Source organism: Malaya genurostris, chromosome 2, assembly GCF_030247185.1.
Source record: "Malaya genurostris strain Urasoe2022 chromosome 2, Malgen_1.1, whole genome shotgun sequence".
Lineage (NCBI taxonomy): Eukaryota > Metazoa > Arthropoda > Insecta > Diptera > Culicidae > Malaya > Malaya genurostris.
The window spans coordinates 187,082,516-187,105,151 of record NC_080571.1 but is presented as its reverse complement, the minus strand read 5'-3'; the positions used below and the strand labels follow the sequence as shown (position 1 = coordinate 187,105,151).

General features: G+C 38.4%; 1 protein-coding gene across 6 annotated transcripts in view; it reads right to left on the bottom strand.

Annotated features, from left to right (window-relative positions):
• The window catches only part of LOC131432714 (uncharacterized), a 757,541-nt gene that overhangs the window by 43,033 nt on the left and 691,872 nt on the right, over positions 1 to 22,636 (bottom strand). For 5 of the 6 annotated variants that reach the window (XM_058599176.1, XM_058599179.1, XM_058599174.1 and 2 more), the window contains one exon: positions 14,866 to 15,028. The exons of the other annotated variant lie outside the window; for it this stretch is intronic. In XM_058599176.1, coding sequence (XP_058455159.1) covers positions 14,866 to 15,028 — 163 coding nt within the window. The remainder of the gene's footprint in view (positions 1 to 14,865; positions 15,029 to 22,636) is intronic. 6 annotated transcript variants of the gene reach the window in all.

Below are 22,636 nucleotides of genomic sequence, written 5' to 3'. Positions count from 1 at the left end.
ATTGGGAGGAATGCCGTTACGGGTCTTAAGGGGTTCATATATATTGAATACTACGCAAAACCAGTCAACAATCGGAAAACTTTAGTAATCGTGTTGGTGGTTGTGAAATGTTGTCCACTGGATTATTGTCGTTTTGTACTAGTTCCTGGATTGTATTTTGAATTTGACAAACCAGGAGGCACAGTCTTTGATTTTGAACTTTTTTTGGCATTAAAAGGGGGATCTTTCAAGATTATGAAATTTTGTTAGGTTCCTTTAGGGAAATTTGAGGAAGGACCTTGTTCTCTTACCTGACCCTGGAAATCTGTCGTCAGCTGAGCGTGCACCCAGATTAATTTCTGAACCGTTCTCTGCACCTTATTTTTCGCAATTCAGATGCTCATCGTTGTACTGCTTTCACCTGTCGATCACCTCACATGCGTTCGTGAGAAGGTGACCACTAATATAGACTTGTGACGAGCTGTTTTTTGTTCGTCGCATAGATCGTTTGGCAAGTCATAAGGAAGTCGGACGACAGCCCAGTGAAAATGATTCTTGAATTAAATCCTACTGGGACAAGAAGCTACACAGCAAGCATCACATCTAACCACCATCAAGAGCTACATCGCTGTATCAACGGCCAGGTACAGACAGCACACATCACATTCAGTGAATACCACGACGGCAGAGCAACGAGAATAGAAAGCGAAACCAGAAATCGTTGGCAACGCACTGCAGGGACAGCCGGAACAGATTCCCAGTGCGCAGCGCAACAGAGAAAACAGTAACAAGTTAGATTTAATCGAATTTAATTTTATTATCTTTACCATAACTGAAATCTGACTATTCTCAAATTACATTTTGATATTATCAATTTAAAACAAGCAGTTATTACAATGGATGATCTCATGGAAGATAATACGAACCCAGTTTCGGATTCTTGCAAGATGTGGAAGTATGGGTAAAGCATTATCCAGAGGATACTTCTGGGCCATGGATAGCCGATTTTCGGCGAAAATTAAAACCATTGATTTTGATGCAAACTACTATAGATTTGACATCACATTTTCCAAAAATTGAAGAAATCTCAAACGTTAATAGAGATAAAACTCGAGTTGTAGTTAACGATTTGAAACAGGCTAACTAAATTGTAACCTGTGAATTATTCGTTCTAGAATATCGAGTATACATTCCATCGAAAGATGTGAAAATTGATGGTGTTGTCACTGAAACAAGCCAGACAGTCGATGACTTACTTAAAAATGGAGTTGGTCGTTTCAAAAACTCTATGCTTGAGAGAGTTAAGATACTCGAGTACAATTACTCAGCATCTATTAATGATGGAAACAAATCTTATCGTCCCTCAGATTCGTTTCGAGTGACATTAGGCTTTTCGTTCCGCATGTTACGAATTGCACGAACTGTAAGAAATTCGAACAATCAGCTACCTATTGTAGTAATAAGTCTAAATGTATCAAATGTCAAGGGCCTCATAAGGATAATCTTTGCGATAAAGACATTAAAACACGAGTTTATTGTGGGAGAATCCTCATGATTTCACAGCATGCGCTGCATTCATGCTGCGCAAAGACAAAGTTAAGCTTTCTTTGAAAGCATGGTCTAAGCGCACATATGCAGAAAAGCTTAAAACTGTCATTGATGTCCCCCCTCTCGAAACAGAAAGGTCTTTTTTCAAATCCAGAGTCAGAGGAATCTGATTATGATGAAAATAGTGAAGGTACATCGTTTGTCACTCCTCAAGGGTCTGTTAGGAGGAAGAAGTCCTCCTCCAAATTACCAAAAAAGATCCCCGCGTAAAATCTAAAAAGCCAAATTTAAAACCAAACACAATCAATCCAGGAACTAGCACAAAAAAGATCATAATCCAGCGGGCTCCGTTTCACAACCACCACAGGATTACTGAAGTTTTCGGAAATTGTAGAATGGATTTTCGCAGCATTCAATATTTCTGAGCCCTCAAAGACCCTCATAACGGCATTCCTCCAAATGGCTAGAACTTTTTTAAAGCAGCTATCAGCTCAATGGTCAATTCTCTCGGAGTTTGTATCATTTGATGGATAATTGGACAAGTTGGACAGCGAAAGCTTAATGAAATGGTTGAAGCCCTTCCTGATTCACGATTGATTGTGGGGGATTTTAATGCGCACGAAATTATGTGGGGTTCCGCTTACATAACAAATCATCTTTAGTATATAATGTTTGAGACAATTTCAACATTATGGTATTGAATAAGGGTAGCATGACACGGATTCCAAGTCCCCCTGCACGTCCAAGATAAATCTCTTTGCTCGACTTCAATTCGACTACATTGCACCTGGAAAGTATTTCCTGATTTACACGGTAGCGATCATTTACCAATCATCATCTCAATTAGCAGTAACAAATGCATTGCTAATGCAGTTAATATTCCATATGATTTGACAAAAAATATTGACTAGATTAAATACCAAAGTTTATCAACTTCCCCTGCTGGAAGAATATGACTTCCTCGTTTGTCCGATTCTGGATACCGATCCATTGATTCCATCGATCAACAGAAGACCTCCAAACCCTTGGTGTGGCGAAGAATGCGAAGATGCTGAACACGCGAAACAAAAAGCTTTGAAGACGTTATTGAAACGAGAAATAGAAACTCCTCAAAATTTTGAAAAATTCTTGGTTCGTGTCAAAAATGTAGCTATTGGAGACATTTTGTCGAGGGATTGTCAAAAGAGAAACCTCAATGACTACTCTTTGGAACACGGCCGGATGAATAATAAATCGTAATGTTGGAAATGAGAGTGAGGAATACTCGAACCGATGGATATTTGACTTTACTAGGAAAGTTTGCCCAGATTCTGTTCCTACGCAGAGCATTATTAAGGGAGTCTGCCACAAATAATAGTTAAATTGATAGCCCGTTTTCGACTATTGAATTCTCTGTAGTACATACTCTTGTCTTATAACAATAGTGCCTCCGAGTTGCTCACTGGCTCAAGGCTGTTAATCTACAAAAACAATTGCTAGATAACTTTTTCGTTTGGGCTGTTCATCTGGGTATCGAATTTTCTGCATGCATTCTACACATACAATGGGTCTTGAAGTTCTGGTGGGGGTTCTTCCATTGAACTGATAATAAGATGTGAGGTACTGAATGCCTTGGTTATCAATAACTTCGTAAGGCTCGTGGGCCCACACGGACCGAATGATGCGGCCAACATAGATACATACCAACGTCATCTAGAAGACTCTCATGTTACATTCAATCCATCGGCCCGTGTCGATCGCCAGCTGAAGGCTGGACTTGCCAAAGTCGACCACTGCAACCCCAATACTGCATTACCTAATGATACTATCCTAGTTTTAAGTCAGTCGTTAATCAAAATTAGAAAATGCTCTTGGCATCTTAGAGCATAAACAGTGTGACTTACAAATTATATTATTGAATAAAAAATAACTTCGAAAGGCTAGTCGAGCTTCAATCTCAAACAAGATTCATGACAGTATATTTTAACCATATGTCACAGGAAATCAACCATTCAGCCGTGTCAGCCTCCTTAGTGTCCCTGACTCAATTTTATTTTTCGACACATCCATGCAGCGCGATGTGCGTGGAATCCCGGATCACCTACGCTCGATGAAAATCCCAAAAATATTCAGGTTTTGACTCTGAGAAAATGTTTTACACGGACGGATCACGAATTGAAGAGACTACTGGGTTTGGTATGTTCAACAATAATGTTTCGGCCTCATTTACGATTCCAGATTCTGCATCTGTTTATATAGCAGAGATAGCAACCGTTCACTATAGCTTGAGTGTAATAGTCACATTAACTCCAAATCAATTCCTTTTCACAGACAATCTGAGCGCAATTGAAGCCATTCGATCGAACATTGTTGGCAAGAACCAACCGTTTTTTCTTGGGCAAAATAAGAGAGTACCTGAACGACATATTGAATAATAATTATCAAATCACTATAGTCTGGGTCCCGGCTCATTGCTCCATTCCAGGTAACGAAAGAGCCGATATTTTAGTTAAACGTGGTGTTATTGAGGGTGAAATTTATGAGAGACCGATTGCTTTCAACGAATTCTATAGCGCGTCTCGCCAAAGAACACTTGCCAGCTGACAAGCTTTTTGGGACAAAGATGATCTGGGTCGGTGCATGCACTCAATTATTCCTAAAATATCGACTAAGGCATTGTTCAGGGGACTGGATGTGAGTAGGGACTTCATTCGTGTAATGTCCAGACTCATGTCCAATCACTACACGTTAGATGCACATCTCCTACTAATTGGCCTTTCCGAGACTAATTGTTGTGCTTGTTGCGAAGATTATCTCGATATGGATCACGTCGTTTGGACAAGCGTGGAGTATCGTGATTTCTAATAAATTCCTTGCGTACCCAAGGTAGACTATCCAATTCCCAGTTCGCGACATTCTTGCTTGTCGTGACCTTCCGTACATGATACTTCTTTATCATTTCATTAAGTCCATTGGAGTTCCAATTGTATGTTTATTTTATGTTAGACTCTGTCCCCTTCCATTAGTTCAACCAATAGCCAGCTATATTATATTGAATAAAAGTGATGAACTGATACAAACCTGAAACAGTTACAAGATCATGTACATAATAAATGTAATACGAATTGCTCAATTGGAAAAATTTTTTCGTCAGCAAATACAATGTTCGGAAATTGACCGCTTTCGGCCAAACGAAGCAACTCCTTCACTCTCTCAAGTCTAACTTGTTGCTGCTTCGGTATGAGATCATGCGCCTTTTGGATCTTGTAAGGCTTGACCTTCAGATCATTTTTCAGTATGTGGCGGATGCTACGGTTGGATATTTTCAATTCTTTTGCCATTTGATTTTAGTGTAATTTATAACAGCAAATTGCTTGATAACAGTATTTAGATTAGCTAATGAAATTCGACATACTAATATGACATTCGAAATGTATTAGGTTTAAAGTACTATGTATTGTGGATGCTACGGCGAAGAAAAACATGAAATAAACGTATTTATGGAAAAGAGTTTCGAAAAAAAATCCCAGAAGAGACATCAAGAGACGATCTGATCTATGTACAGGGTCCGGCACTCGAAGTGTAACCAATTAAAAAGGCCATAAATTCAGTTTGGAAAATTACTTTTACTTAATTCAAAGTACAAAATGTGTAAAAATAATACAAAATTGAGAATCAATTCACTTTTGCTCGATATGACCACCTTTTGCCTTGACTATGGCCTTGAGACGGTCAAAAAACGAATCGCAAGCTGCCCGAATGTGACTTGCAGGTATTTTGGCCCACTCGCGGACAATAACTTTTTTCAGCGTCTCGAGACTGATGTATCTTTTAGTTCGGACTTTGCTCTCCAAAATGGCCCAAAGAGAATAATCCATTAGATTCGCATCTGGTGAATTCGAGAGCCATTGTGTGGACGTGATGAAGTTCGGAACGTTGTTTTTCAGCCATTCTTGGTTCACTCGAGCTTTGTGAGACGGTGCCGAGTCCTGCTGAAACGTCCATGGTCTGCCACCGAAATGTTTGTCTGCCCACGGCTTCAAAGCAACCTCCAGAATACTTTCCCGATAATATGTCGCATTTACCTTGACGCCAGGCTCGATGAAAACGATTGGAGAGCGCCCATCTGTGGTTACAGCGGCCCAAACCATTATCTGTTGCGGGTGCTGCCTCCTGGTAGCCAATCGATGACTCAAATTCTCGTATGAACGGTCGGTCAAGTAAACCCTATCGTTTTGAGAGTTTACGAATTGCTCAATTGAAAAAATTTTTTCGTCAGAAAATACAATGTTCGGAAATTGACCGCTTTCGGCCAAACGAAGCAACTCCTTCACTCTCTCAAGTCTAACTTGTTGCTGCTTCGGTATGAGATCATGCGCCTTTTGGATCTTGTAAGGCTTGACCTTCAGATCATTTTTCAGTATGCGGCGGATGCTACGGTTGGATATTTTCAATTCTTTTGCCATTTGATTGGCACTTCGTCGAGGATTTCGTTCAAATCGCTTCTTCACTTTTTGAACCATCTCACGTGACGTTGCAGTCTTTTGATGACCACCTCCATGACGTTTTGCGATGCTACCAGTATTATTGTAACGAGTTATGGTGCGATAAACAAAAACTTTATTCACTTTAAGGTGTTTGAGCTCACGAACAATCGCTGGTTGTGATTTTCCATCTAAATATAAAGCAATCACACTATTACGTTTTAAATCCATCACTGATTTTTTTTTTCGCGTTCACTTTTGGCAAAATGCTTTCTTGCGCTTGTAAACAATACAACTCCGAACTGTCATTTAGCAAAATTCTAGAGAGCTGATGCCCGTGCGTCAGCTGCGCGAGCGGTCTGAAGTTGGTTACACTTCGAGTGCCGGACCCTGTAGTATTATTGAAGTTGAAAAAAGAAACACTGCGAAAATAATGAAGTACAATTATGACTTACTATAATAGAAAAATATTTCTATGATATGATAGTAAAATCAAGACCAGAAATATACCTGATCAAATGAGATAAACAGCATCTAGGAACCCGAATGCAAATTTAGTCAAGCAAACAGGTCAAATGCAAAATTGGGATCGATACGGGGAGAATAAAAATATAATGAAGAGTGCTGAGAACAATCACATTGAAGAAAAGCATAGAAAAAACGCAAAGAAAGAATATGTGTCAAATTACATAAGACAAAAGACAACGAATTTATGATGTTATTGAGATTGGCAAACGAACCAAATGCAGTTTCTGGTAGACACTGGAGCATCTGGAAACATAAGTATACGAAACGTAGAATACATGGTAGCATATACAATTAATGGAATCGAATTCAAGAATAATTCGGGGTAACAGGTACTATTAGAAAAAACATTAGGTACCGTAGCACAGTTCATCTCTTCTGTGTGACGAAGAGAAAGCGAAATTTCACCCCTCGCACTGACAACTTCAATGAGAGATCTTCTCTTTTACATGTATACACCACTGTTTATTTTATTTGTTTATTTTCTTTTACCTCTAGCACTGAATCGCACCAAAGTGCTAGATAAGAGCTATCAAATTATCTGAGTTGGATGCAGATACTTTCACAGAGGTGTATACGCCGGTGAGCACTCTGGTGTATGGTTTGAGTAGAAGAAACGTGAGGAACGCAAAATCAGCAAAAAAAATAATTTATCGTTGAATTTTCATTTTTTTTTGCAAGTTTCTCATAGCAAGGCCGCAATCTCTATTAATTGAAGCTCACAGAAGTGTTCGCTCAACATCACGCGCCAGTGATCACTTGGGTGTATTTAGGCGAGAGCTCTTGAGAGCGATTCATGCGAAGAGAATGTGGTTCTCTCGCAACAGCTTCTTCGACACAAGCACACACTCACAGTCTGTCTAATGGACACTGAGACACTGCGCTTTCCTTTTTATGTGGAGCCCACCACATACGCATTGATGTATCACTCTAGTGAAATGCCATCACCGCCGTTGAACTAAGCTTCATCATAGCAGGAAGAATTTTCAAACGAAGTTCGACGTAGTGGAAAATTTTACTCCAGGGGGTATTTTGGGAATAAGATTTATGAATAAATATATGATTAGCATGCACAATGACCAAGGTTGAATATGATTCCGGAAAATACCTCTCATCTTTGAACCAAAAACAGAATCATATGAAGCTCTTCAGAAACAGGAGAACAGAGTGCCGAAATACGAGGCAAGTAACAATGTCAAAGTACAAGAAAAATATCAAGTGGATGATCAAACCAAGCTTAGTCCACAAAATTACATGGCGCAATGACAAGAAAATATGCCGCCTCACGAAATGTTAAAAATAGATTGGGCTAAAAACAATCAGTTATTTGTAAAAATTGCTGTAGTAAATATAACTAACGAAAAAATTAAATATTTGCTCGCGACTGGAAGCATTTTACAACGTGATGAGATTGGATACCGTCCCGAAAATAGGAACAGAGAAAATAATCTATAAAGATAATTTATACATTGCAGGCTTTGATGGAACTCGATCACAGACTATTGGGTCAGTAAAAGTCACGTTGATTATTGGAAAAACACAATATAGAGTTAGGTTTTACATAGTAAAAGATTTATGTGTTCCTGGAATCATTGGAGTATAGTTTCTAAAATATATACAATTTATGTCACTCAAAATTTCGAGTACATATGCCTAAGTGTACCAAACGAGCACATTAAAGTAGCATATATACCAGTATCAGAAAAAAGAAAATTCAAACAAAACTGAGTATGTATGCGGTGCGGGCTGCAGCTAAGGATTTGGGCTACATTGAAATGTCAACCCGCATGAACAATGGAAGAGATAACGAAGGTTGGTAAACGACTGGACAATGCGTAATTCAGGCCTTAACGTGGCTCTTAACCTCAAGTATTTCGACGAACACCTTAATGGCCATGTGGTGGAATACGAAAGTGGCGGCGCGGTAACGAACTTCGGAACGCGTGCGGAGGACAATAGACTACTGGTCCCAGATCTCCAAGAAGTCGAGGAGGAGGTAAGCCGGTTGAAAAATAATAAGGCCGCTGGCGTTGACCAACTACCAAGCGAGCTACTAAAACACGGTGGTAACGCACTGGGTTGTTACCAAGATTTGGGAGGACGTGTTTTTACCGAAGGAATGGATGGAAGGAATCGTGTGTCCCATCTACAAAACCTGTTTTAATCCACCTAGTGGTGTAATGATGCCTTTCTCATATAATTCATACCATCATATATAATACTGTTATAATCTTCAAAATAATTTTCTTCGATTCCTAAAAACAATAATCGAAATCGGTCTGCTGATAAAAAACTATTAATTGGAGAAGATTTGAGGTCGATTTAGAAAGCTTTTTACGGTTTTTCGTCCTTTTCAGTGATGGTATACAATTTTTAACACACTTTACCCTATATTTCCGGATCAGGAAGTCGAATCCGCATGGAATTCAGGAATTACGTATGGGACCACGGGACCTTTCATTTGAACCTAAGTTTATGAAAATCGGTCGCGCCATCTATGAGAAAAGCTAGAAAACATATTTTCATTTTTTTGCACATTGTACCCCATAACTCCGGAACCGGAAGTCGGATCCAAATAATATTCAGGAATTTTGTATGGGACTACAAGACCTTTCATTTGAACCTAAGTTTGTGAAAATCGGTTCATTTCAGCGTCTCGAGACTGATGTATCTTTTAGTTCGGACTTTGCTCTCCAAAATGGCCCAAAGAGAATAATCCATTAGATTCGCATCTGGTGAATTCGAGAGCCATTGTGTGGACGTGATGAAGTTCGGAACGTTGTTTTTCAGCCATTCTTGGTTCACTCGAGCTTTGTGAGACGGTGCCGAGTCCTGCTGAAACGTCCATGGTCTGCCACCGAAATGTTTGTCTGCCCACGGCTTCAAAGCAACCTCCAGAATACTTTCCCGATAATATGTCGCATTTACCTTGACGCCAGGCTCGATGAAAACGATTGGAGAGCGCCCATCTGTGGTTACAGCGGCCCAAACCATTATCTGTTGCGGGTGCTGCCTCCTGGTAGCCAATCGATGACTCAAATTCTCGTATGAACGGTCGGTCAAGTAAACCCTATCGTTTTGAGAGTTTACGAATTGCTCAATTGAAAAAATTTTTTCGTCAGAAAATACAATGTTCGGAAATTGACCGCTTTCGGCCAAACGAAGCAACTCCTTCACTCTCTCAAGTCTAACTTGTTGCTGCTTCGGTATGAGATCATGCGCCTTTTGGATCTTGTAAGGCTTGACCTTCAGATCATTTTTCAGTATGCGGCGGATGCTACGGTTGGATATTTTCAATTCTTTTGCCATTTGATTGGCACTTCGTCGAGGATTTCGTTCAAATCGCTTCTTCACTTTTTGAACCATCTCACGTGACGTTGCAGTCTTTTGATGACCACCTCCATGACGTTTTGCGATGCTACCAGTATTATTGTAACGAGTTATGGTGCGATAAACAAAAACTTTATTCACTTTAAGGTGTTTGAGCTCACGAACAATCGCTGGTTGTGATTTTCCATCTAAATATAAAGCAATCACACTATTACGTTTTAAATCCATCACTGATTTTTTTTTTTCGCGTTCACTTTTGGCAAAATGCTTTCTTGCGCTTGTAAACAATACAACTCCGAACTGTCATTTAGCAAAATTCTAGAGAGCTGATGCCCGTGCGTCAGCTGCGCGAGCGGTCTGAAGTTGGTTACACTTCGAGTGCCGGACCCTGTAGTATTATTGAAGTTGAAAAAAGAAACACTGCGAAAATAATGAAGTACAATTATGACTTACTATAATAGAAAAATATTTCTATGATATGATAGTAAAATCAAGACCAGAAATATACCTGATCAAATGAGATAAACAGCATCTAGGAACCCGAATGCAAATTTAGTCAAGCAAACAGGTCAAATGCAAAATTGGGATCGATACGGGGAGAATAAAAATATAATGAAGAGTGCTGAGAACAATCACATTGAAGAAAAGCATAGAAAAAACGCAAAGAAAGAATATGTGTCAAATTACATAAGACAAAAGACAACGAATTTATGATGTTATTGAGATTGGCAAACGAACCAAATGCAGTTTCTGGTAGACACTGGAGCATCTGGAAACATAAGTATACGAAACGTAGAATACATGGTAGCATATACAATTAATGGAATCGAATTCAAGAATAATTCGGGGTAACAGGTACTATTAGAAAAAACATTAGGTACCGTAGCACAGTTCATCTCTTCTGTGTGACGAAGAGAAAGCGAAATTTCACCCCTCGCACTGACAACTTCAATGAGAGATCTTCTCTTTTACATGTATACACCACTGTTTATTTTATTTGTTTATTTTCTTTTACCTCTAGCACTGAATCGCACCAAAGTGCTAGATAAGAGCTATCAAATTATCTGAGTTGGATGCAGATACTTTCACAGAGGTGTATACGCCGGTGAGCACTCTGGTGTATGGTTTGAGTAGAAGAAACGTGAGGAACGCAAAATCAGCAAAAAAAATAATTTATCGTTGAATTTTCATTTTTTTTTGCAAGTTTTTCATAGCAAGGCCGCAATCTCTATTAATTGAAGCTCACAGAAGTGTTCGCTCAACATCACGCGCCAGTGATCACTTGGGTGTATTTAGGCGAGAGCTCTTGAGAGCGATTCATGCGAAGAGAATGTGGTTCTCTCGCAACAGCTTCTTCGACACAAGCACACACTCACAGTCTGTCTAATGGACACTGAGACACTGCGCTTTCCTTTTTATGTGGAGCCCACCACATACGCATTGATGTATCACTCTAGTGAAATGCCATCACCGCCGTTGAACTAAGCTTCATCATAGCAGGAAGAATTTTCAAACGAAGTTCGACGTAGTGGAAAATTTTACTCCAGGGGGTATTTTGGGAATAAGATTTATGAATAAATATATGATTAGCATGCACAATGACCAAGGTTGAATATGATTCCGGAAAATACCTCTCATCTTTGAACCAAAAACAGAATCATATGAAGCTCTTCAGAAACAGGAGAACAGAGTGCCGAAATACGAGGCAAGTAACAATGTCAAAGTACAAGAAAAATATCAAGTGGATGATCAAACCAAGCTTAGTCCACAAAATTACATGGCGCAATGACAAGAAAATATGCCGCCTCACGAAATGTTAAAAATAGATTGGGCTAAAAACAATCAGTTATTTGTAAAAATTGCTGTAGTAAATATAACTAACGAAAAAATTAAATATTTGCTCGCGACTGGAAGCATTTTACAACGTGATGAGATTGGATACCGTCCCGAAAATAGGAACAGAGAAAATAATCTATAAAGATAATTTATACATTGCAGGCTTTGATGGAACTCGATCACAGACTATTGGGTCAGTAAAAGTCACGTTGATTATTGGAAAAACACAATATAGAGTTAGGTTTTACATAGTAAAAGATTTATGTGTTCCTGGAATCATTGGAGTATAGTTTCTAAAATATATACAATTTATGTCACTCAAAATTTCGAGTACATATGCCTAAGTGTACCAAACGAGCACATTAAAGTAGCATATATACCAGTATCAGAAAAAAGAAAATTCAAACAAAACTGAGTATGTATGCGGTGCGGGCTGCAGCTAAGGATTTGGGCTACATTGAAATGTCAACCCGCATGAACAATGGAAGAGATAACGAAGGTTGGTAAACGACTGGACAATGCGTAATTCAGGCCTTAACGTGGCTCTTAACCTCAAGTATTTCGACGAACACCTTAATGGCCATGTGGTGGAATACGAAAGTGGCGGCGCGGTAACGAACTTCGGAACGCGTGCGGAGGACAATAGACTACTGGTCCCAGATCTCCAAGAAGTCGAGGAGGAGGTAAGCCGGTTGAAAAATAATAAGGCCGCTGGCGTTGACCAACTACCAAGCGAGCTACTAAAACACGGTGGTAACGCACTGGGTTGTTACCAAGATTTGGGAGGACGTGTTTTTACCGAAGGAATGGATGGAAGGAATCGTGTGTCCCATCTACAAAACCTGTTTTAATCCACCTAGTGGTGTAATGATGCCTTTCTCATATAATTCATACCATCATATATAATACTGTTATAATCTTCAAAATAATTTTCTTCGATTCCTAAAAACAATAATCGAAATCGGTCTGCTGATAAAAAACTATTAATTGGAGAAGATTTGAGGTCGATTTAGAAAGCTTTTTACGGTTTTTCGTCCTTTTCAGTGATGGTATACAATTTTTAACACACTTTACCCTATATTTCCGGATCAGGAAGTCGAATCCGCATGGAATTCAGGAATTACGTATGGGACCACGGGACCTTTCATTTGAACCTAAGTTTATGAAAATCGGTCGCGCCATCTATGAGAAAAGCTAGAAAACATATTTTCATTTTTTTGCACATTGTACCCCATAACTCCGGAACCGGAAGTCGGATCCAAATAATATTCAGGAATTTTGTATGGGACTACAAGACCTTTCATTTGAACCTAAGTTTGTGAAAATCGGTTCATCCATCTCTGAGAAAAGTTAGTGCACTTATTTTCACAATTTTTTGCACATTTTACCCCATAATTCCCGAACCGGAAGTCGGATTCAAATAATATTCAGGAATTTTGTATGGGACCACAAGACCTTTCATTTGAATCTAAGTTTGTTAAAATCGGTTCAGCCATCTCCGAGAAAAGTTAGTGCAAAAAAATGTTACATACACACATACGCACATACACACACACACACACACACACACACACACACACACACACACACACACACACACACACACATACATACATACACACACACAGACATTTTGCGTACTCGACGAACTGAGTCGAATGGTATATGACACTCGGCCCTCCGGGCCTCGGTTCAAAAGTCGGTTTTCACAGTGATTGCATAACCTTTCTATATGAGAAAGGCAAAAAGGGTGAGAAGTTGGATTGCTGCGTCGGCTACAAGGTACTCTTCTTCATCGATTTCAAATTAGCCTACGGCACAATCGACCTCGTCCAAATGACAAAGGTCGGGCAGTTACGGTGGGTCCGGTATAATGTTACAATGTCGGAGAATAACCCGGTTAAAATGATCCTCGATAATTAACCGACCGAAATAAGAAGAGGCGCGCAGCGGGCAAGATGAATCGATCAATTTGAGGAAGACATGCAGACCCTTCACAGCTACCGAGGCTGGCGGCGAACAGCCAAGAATCGAGTTGAATTGAGACGCCTCCTGTATACATCAGAGACCCGCGTGGTCTACGACTAAAAGAATGAAAAAAACGAAGTTAATGATGATAAAGAGAAGCCCAAGATGTTTCCAAACAGCGCAACTAAAGCAAACAATAGTTAAATAAAAAAAGTCCACAAGTAGAGAGAGGATAACCAAGAAACATATTAAAACTGATGTAGAGAATGACCAAAATGAAGTAATTATCGTAAATGCTAAAGTCTTGGAGCGCAGATCATCGAAGCATAATAAGTATAAAACAAACCAAAACGTGAATAAAAATGTATGAATAAAAATAATAACATCAGAACAACAATGATATATACAATAGCGACGATCGTTCAGATAGCATGCTTCCGTTTTGGGGGTTATATTACTAATGAAAAATGAAAAGATTTTATAGCTAGAGAATGTGACGAGGAAGAGAAATGTTTCCTTTAGATGCAAATCAGGATCTGAGTTTAACAGAATATAAAAGAAATGATCAAATATGTGGTCGTGCGCTGAACCAACCAACTGAAAAGAGAAAGTTTCAGAGATATTGAAAGAATAATAACATCATATAGTGATGTGTTTTATCTGAAGACAAATTAACTATCACCGATGAGACAGTGCACGAAATTGAGACCAAAAAATGGCAATACAGATTTTCACAAGGTACGAAGAAGCATATTAAGGTATCACAAGGCCCAGCAAATATCCGTGCAGCGCACCAGTCCTATGTGTTCCCAAGAAGGACGATGAATTTGGTAACAAGAAATACAGAATCGTGGTTGGCTTCAGGGCTTTAAATTTAGTTACATTTGTATACCAAATTCCAATAATTGACGATGTTGAGAGAATGTTAACATTGCAAAGGCATACAGATATTTAGAATGAAATCATAGTGCCGTGTTCTGTTTCTGGCCAACAACAAAAAAATTGAGCATTTTTTCAGTGTCTCATAGACGTCACTGAGTGAACAAGAATAACTATGGCAACTATCCGACTGGCACTAAGAATCCTTTTAGGTCAGGGTTCAAACATATGACAACTTGGCTAAGGCAGCGCTTAACACTCTAATAAACCGACCTCAAATTTTTTATTCTATAATACATTCTTGAATAACGATTTTTTTAAATTCAGCAATAATTACTTTAACATTGGAGATCCCTTTTTGAGTTATAGAAGTCGTATTCGTCTTATAGATCGTCGATGGATCGGATGATTTTGTCGTAGCTTGTGATACCGTTCGGGGTTTACCAAATGAAGAAGCAGTAGACGTGCGAGGTTTGACAGATACAAATGGATTAGGCCCGCTGAAATAAAAAAAAAAACAAGACTTGAACAAGACAATATATATATATATATATATATATATATATATATATATATATATATATATATATATATATATATATATATATATATATATATATATATATATATATATATATATATATATATATATATATATATATATATATATATATATATATATATATATATATATATATATATATATATATATATATATATATATATATATATATATATATATATATATATATATATATATATATATATATATATATATATATATATATATATATATATATATATATATATATATATATATATATATATATATATATACATCTGTTTTTTTCGGTAAAGAACTAGAAAATATTTAACACGTGTTTTTTATTTCGATATGATTCTTGGAATTTTCGAGATATTCTCTAGATAATATTTCAAACCATTCAAACGGTTGATTTTGTTTGATGTTCTCCATTGTTGTACACTTTTCATTTCCTTTTCTTCCAATGCAATGCAAGAATTAGTTGTTGTTTTTCTGCGTTTAGGCTTCAGAAACGGAACCCCGTGATTGCAGTAATGTTTACGACCATATATTCGTAAATTAGTTTTCGTCTGAGACGTCAGGATAGACAATGCACTTTGGTACAAATAAGTGATTTGTAAATAGCAAATACTTTACGTCTGTTTAGCGAATTATGTTGGTCCACGAGGTACACATACCTAAATGTTGATCGATTGTGTGAATTGTGCTAAGATATATATGGGGCATTCCACGCAAAATCAGCCACCCAATTTTTTTTTTCATCTAACCAAAAAAAGGTAAAGAACTCGAAAATATTCGACAGGATTTTTTTTTATTTCGATATGGTACCATCAACTCTTTATATAAAAGGACAGCAAAACGTTGCTACGCACGTTACCTTCGTAATGTTCAGAACAAATTGAAGTATGATCCTAAATTTTTCTGGAAGCACGTAAACGATCAACGAAAAGAATCGAATTTGCCTCCGTCGATGGAATATGGGATAAGTGTTGGTACAAATCTAGATGAAATTTGTCAGCTGTTTTCTGAAAAGTTTGCAGCGTTTTCTCCAATGAAGTCTTGTCACCGAACCAAATCGCAATGAACGTTCCAGTATCACATCAGTCGTTGGATACTATCAATGTTGACCAAAATTCAGTGAAAACCGACGCGATGGTATTCCTGCATTTTTTGTGAAAAAATGCTCCATCGGTTTAGTTTCACCTCTCTGTCTATTGTTCGGTTTATCGCTAACATCTGGGATCTTCCCTGAAACTTGGAAGTTTTTATAGTTTTTACATCGACAACTACCATGGAATTACCTCTCCCAGTGCTATTCCAAAGCTTTTCGAAACGGTGATACTGGAATCTATTTCAACCATTGCAAGTGGTTTATTGCACAAACACAACATGGATTTATGCCGATACGGTCTACGACTACCAACCTCTTGACCTTCACGATATTTGTGACGGATGTATATCCTGCGGTTTACCAACTGACGTTATCTACACGGACCTTTCCGCTGCCTTTGACAAAATTGACCACGCCATTACTGTTGCTAAGTTGGACAAATTGGGCTTTGGTTTCAACATGCTGCGTTGGTTTTCTTCATACCTTAATAATCGCCGATTAGCAATCAAGATAAATGACTCTGTATCCAAAGAGTTCACCGCTTCATCTAGGATTCCACAAGGGAGCCATCTCGGACCCCTGATCTTCCTGCTGTATCTTAACGATCTGAATCTTTCTCTGAAATGTCCACGCTTATCTTTCGCTAATGATCTCAAGCTATTCCAAATAGTTCGAAGTAACGAGGATGCTGTTTTCCTTCAATACCAACTTGAATTTTTTTCAAAGTGGTGTGAGGTAAATCGAACGGCTTTGAACATTGACAAATGCTAAATAATCACTTTCACACGCAAAAATGTTCCTATAAGATACAACTACTTCATTGATGAAGTAGTTAGCAACAGCACCACATGTGTTAAGGATCTCGGTGTAATTCTAGACGAGCAATTGTCTTTCAAGCAGCATATCAACTTTGTTGTAGCAAAGGCATCTCGTTGTTTAGGATTTGTAATGAGAATAGGAAAACATTTCACAAACATTTACTGTTTGAAGTCTCTATATTGCTCACTCATTCGTACAACGCTCGAGTACTGTCTACGATATGGAACCCATATTACCTTAACGGCGCCCACCGAATAGAATCAATACAGCGCAGATTCGTCCGATTTGCTCTTCGACAGCTACCTTGGAATAACCCTTACGAGCTGCCTAGCTACGAAAGCCGTGGATTATTGATTGGACTCGACACTCTTGACATTCGACGTGATTTTTCCCGTGCTATGTTGATCGCCGACATATTGAAAAACAAAATAGACTCATTTAGGGGTTAGCCAAATTTTGTGCTGGGGCACATAATCGTTTTTATTATTTTTACGTTTCGCCTTTGACTCATCAGTGCAGAGCAAAGACGAAACGTAAAAATAATAACAAAATAGACTGCCCTGCACTCCTCAGTGAAATTTCTTTAAATGTTCGCAGTAGAGCTCTTCGGAATAACGTTTTTCTTCGATTGCCTCTTAGCCCGATACAACGGTGCTATTATTGGTCTACAACGAACTTTCTATCGAATATCTGCTGGATTCGATTATCACATTACGCGTAGCAGAATTCAAACGAATTTTTAAATTTTGAATCGGAGACCCATAGTGTTATGTGTTATATACCATTCGACTCAGTTCGACTAGATCGGAAAATGTCTGTGTGTGCACTTTCCGAAGATATTTTAACACGCTCAATTTTCTCAGATATGACTGAACCGATTTCAACAGACTTATGCTAGTTTGAAAGCTACTCTCGGGACATTGGTCAAGTTCGAAGATCAAATGGCTGTGACTTTTGGTTCCGGAGATATAATGGTAAGTGACGTAACCGACCAATATTTGCCAATATTTTGGGATCACCCCTAATTTCGTTAAGCGCTATTGTTCAAAAGTGTAAGCACCTCGAAAAAAAGTCCCCATGCTAAATTTGAGCTAAATCGAACATAGGTAAGGGGTGCCACCCGGCGGTTAAGGTTTGAAAATGTTCGATCTTGAAAAATTACTATAGGGCGGAGTACATGAGATTTCCGAAAATGAAAATTATTTTTTGATGTCAAAGGTCTTAGAATTGCATGAAACGTCGAGATTTAGTGTCTTCTCGAAAAAATTTTTTTTTGAAACAATCGACTCAAAAGTCCCCTATGGTGATTTTTCAATATCTATGAAAATTCCACTAAGTGGACTAAGAAGGGTTTTGCCTTTCTCTATAGAAAGGTATTAGAATTGCTGGAAAAACCGACTTTCGAACGGAGCCTCGGAGACTCATAGTGTTATATACCATTCGACTCAGCTCGACGAGATCGGAAAATGTCTGTGTCTGTGTGTTGTGTGTGTGTGTGTGTGTGTGTGTGTGTGTGTGTGTGTGTGTGTGTGTGTGTGTGTGTGTGTGTGTATGTATGCATGTGTGTGCACTATTCGAAGATATTTGAACGCGCTCAATTTTCTCAGAGATGGCTCAACCGATTTTAACAAACTTGGGCTCGTTTGAAAGCTACTGTCGGGCCATTGATCAAGTTCGAAGATCAAATGGCTGTGACTTTTGGTTCCGGAGATATGATTGTATAAGTGACGTAACCGACAAAAATCGTGCTATTTGAACGCGCTCAATTTTCTCAGAGATGGCTGAACCGATTTTAACAAACTTGGGCTCGTTTGAAAGCTACTGTCGGCCCATTGATCAAGTTCAAAGATCAAATGGCTGTGAGTTTTGGGTCCGGAGATATGATTGTATAAGTGACGTAACCGACAAAAAGCGTTGTATTTGAACGCGCTCAATTTTCTCAGAGATGGCTGATCCGATTTTAACAAACTTGGGCTCGTTTGAAAGCTACTGTCGGGCCGTTGATCAAGTTCGAAGATCAAATGGTTGTGACTTTTGGTTCCAGATATATGATGGTATAAGTGACGTAGCCGACAAAACACGTTGATTTTTACCGCTCTTATATATATAAGGGTGCCAAAATTTTGGGATCAACTTTATTTTCGTAAAGTTCTAGTGCTCAAAAGCTTAAGCACCTCGAACAAAGCCTTCATGCAAAATTTGACCTAAATCGGACATGCTTAAGGGGTGCTGGCCGGTGGTAAAGGTTTGACAATTTTCGATCTTGAAAAAGCACCATAGGGGGGAGTACATGAAATTTCCAAAATCGAAAATTTTTTTTGATGCCAAAACTCTTAAAACTGCATAAAACATCGAAATTTAGTGTCTTCTCAAAAAAAAATTTTTTAGAAAAAATCAACTTTCTGGGAGTCCCAAAAAGTCGATTTTTTCAAAAAAAATTTTTTTCGAGATGACACTAAATCTCGACGTTTCATGCAATTCTAAGCCTTTTGGCATCAAAAATTTTTTTTTCGATTTCGAAAATTTCATGTACTCCCCCCTATGGTGATTTTTCAAGATATATGAAAATTTCACTAAGTGGACTAAGAAGGCTTTTTTTTTAGATTAGCATCACTGTTCTCATACAAATAGGCAACGCAAATGTCAAGCACTAGTTTGGAAAAATGATGCTGACTGTGTGATGTAAACACTGAAGCATGCTTTTGTGAACTACTCGAATCAATCTGAATCAATTGGCGTCTAAAATTATTTAATAAATGTATGAAACATATTTTCATGAGACTGTTATGAAAGAAGAGAAAGGCATTATCACACCACTAGGTGGATTAAGAAGGGTTTTGCCTTTCTCTATAGAAAGGTATTAGAATTGCTGGAAAAACCGACTTTCGAACGGAGCCTCGGAGACCCATAGTGTTATATACCATTCGACTCAGCTCGACGAGATCGGAAAATGTCTGTGTGTGTGTATGTGTGTGTGTGTATGTGTGTGTGTATGTGTGTGCACTTTTCGAAGATATTTGAACGCGCTCAATTTTCTCAGAGATGGCTCAACCGATTTTAACAAACTTGGGCTCGTTTGAAAGCTACTATCGGGGCATTGATCAAGTTCGAAGATAAAATGGCTGTGACTTTTGGTTCCGGAGATATGATTGTATAAGTGACGTAACCGACAAAAAGCGTTGTATTTGAACGCGCTCAATTTTCTCAGAGATGGCTGAACCGATTTGAACAAACTTGGACTCGTTTGAAAGCTACTATCGGGCCATTGATCAAGTTCGAAGATCAAATGGCTGTGACTTTTGGTTCCGGAGATATGATTGTATAAGTGACGTAACCGACAAAAAGCGTTGTATTTGAACGCGCTCAATTTTCTCAGAGATGGCTGATCTAATTTTAACAAACTTGGGCTCGTTTGAAAGCTACTGTCGGGCCATTGATCAAGTTCGAAGATCAAATGGTTGTGACTTTTGGTTCCAGATATATGATGGTATAAGTGACGTAACCGACAAAACACGTTGATTTTTACCGCTCTTGTATATATAAGGGTGCCAAAATTTTGGGATCAACTCTATTTTCGTAAAGTTCTAGTGCTCAAAAGTTTAAGCACCTCGAAAAAAGCCTTCATGCAAAATTTGACCTAAATCGGACATGCTTAAGGGGTGCTGCCCGGTGGTAAAGGTTTGACAATTATCGATCTTGAAAAAGCACCATAGGGGGGAGTACATGAAATTTCCAAAATCGAAAATTTTTTTTGATGCCAAAACCGACGACACGACCAGGCACTCCGAAGAAAAATCAGCATTAAAACTGTTCGCTAATGATTCACCGCCAGTTACCACTAATCTAGCGACCCCTTGTAAATGAGAAAAAAAAATTTCTCGAGCAACACTGTTTAAGTTGCTATGGACTAGTTACCAAGGAACCCCAAAACAAATAAACATGTTTTGAAAGCGTTGGAATAGTTTGTGTTAAACTTTGTCCAAATTAAGCAGAAATGTATTTAAATGAACTCGATTTTCGGAATTTAATCGAAACTATGGATGAAACCAACGAACGAGGACAATGATCTGCTTCCAGCGATTCATCCGTACACTTCAACTGCTAGCGTTTCTGGGCAGTAGGATTCGGTGTAATATGCCGGTGTCAAAGTTGTTTTGTGTCGATTGATTGCGCAGCAGTGGAAACATTATTTCACCTTGTTGGCCACTATTCGAGGATTACTAGTGGAATTCCATAAAGAAATCATTTTACCGTCCGTTATGCAGGTACCGTAGAGCACTAGCCTCGCTCAGCTCGTTGTCGGTCATTTCCATGTCTTCCTCGTTGGTTTGCGCTGAGCTGTTATCACACAACGGTTTCAAGTCAGCAGTGAGTTATGCATCCCAATGTCCCTAAGACCTGAATTTTGAACTCGGCTTTATAAAAGACATAACTCATACTCTTCAATTTTTACATTACGCTCGAGGCAGGTAAATCCATTAAAATGTTCGGTAATATAATAACCGATCTGAAATTTATGTTGTTTACATTCAACTTGCCTTCGATACGCAGTAACCAAGGTTATGGTGACCGTTATTCAAAATCAATAAATATATCAACTTGTGCTGCCAGTTTACAAAAATTCACTAGCGTTTTCGATTTGACATTTCCAGTTACTGAGGGGTAGTTAAATTTACGATACAGTTTTGATAGACGAGTGGCAGGTCGTGTCGTCGCCAAAACTCTTAAAACTGCATAAAACATCGAAATTTAGTGTCATCTCAAAAAAAATTTTTTTTGAAAAAATCAACTTTCTGGGACTTGGAAAAATTTTCATATTTTTTCTAAGTCCCAAAAAGTCGATTTTTTCAAAAAAAAATTTTTTCGAGATGACACTAAATCTCAACGTTTCATGCAATTCTAAGCCTTTTGGCATCAAAAATTTTTTTTCGATTTCGAAAATTTCATGTACTCCCCCCTATGGTGATTTTTCAATATATATGAAAATTTCACTAAGTGGACTAAGAAGGCTTTTTGCCTTTCTCTATAGAAAGGTATTAGAATTGCTGGAAAAACCGACTTTCGAACGGAGCCTCGGAGACCCATAGTGTTATATACCATTCGACTCAGTTCGTCGAGATCGGAAAATGTCTGTGTGTGTGTATGTGTGTGTGTATGTGTGTGTGTATGTGTGTGTGTATGTGTGTGCACTTTTCGAAGATATTTGAACGCGCTCAATTTTCTCAGAGATGGCTGAACCGATTTTAACAAACTTGGGCTCGTTTGAAAGCTACTGCCGGGCCCTTGATCAAGTTCGAAGATCAAATGGTTGTGACTTTTCGTTCCAGATATAGATTAGCATTACTGTTCTCATACAAATAGGCAACGCAAATGTCATGCACTAGTTTGGAAAAATGATGCTGACTGTGTGACATAAACACTGAAGCATGCTTTTGTGAACTACTCGAATCAATCTGAATCAATTGGTGTCTAAATTTATTTTATAACATATGAAACATATTTTCATGAGACTGTTATGAAAGAAGAGAAAGGCATTATCACACCACTAGGTGGATTAAGAAGGGTTTTTTATTTTAGATTAGCATCACTGTTCTCATACAAATAGGCAACGCAAACGTCAAGCACTAGTTTGAA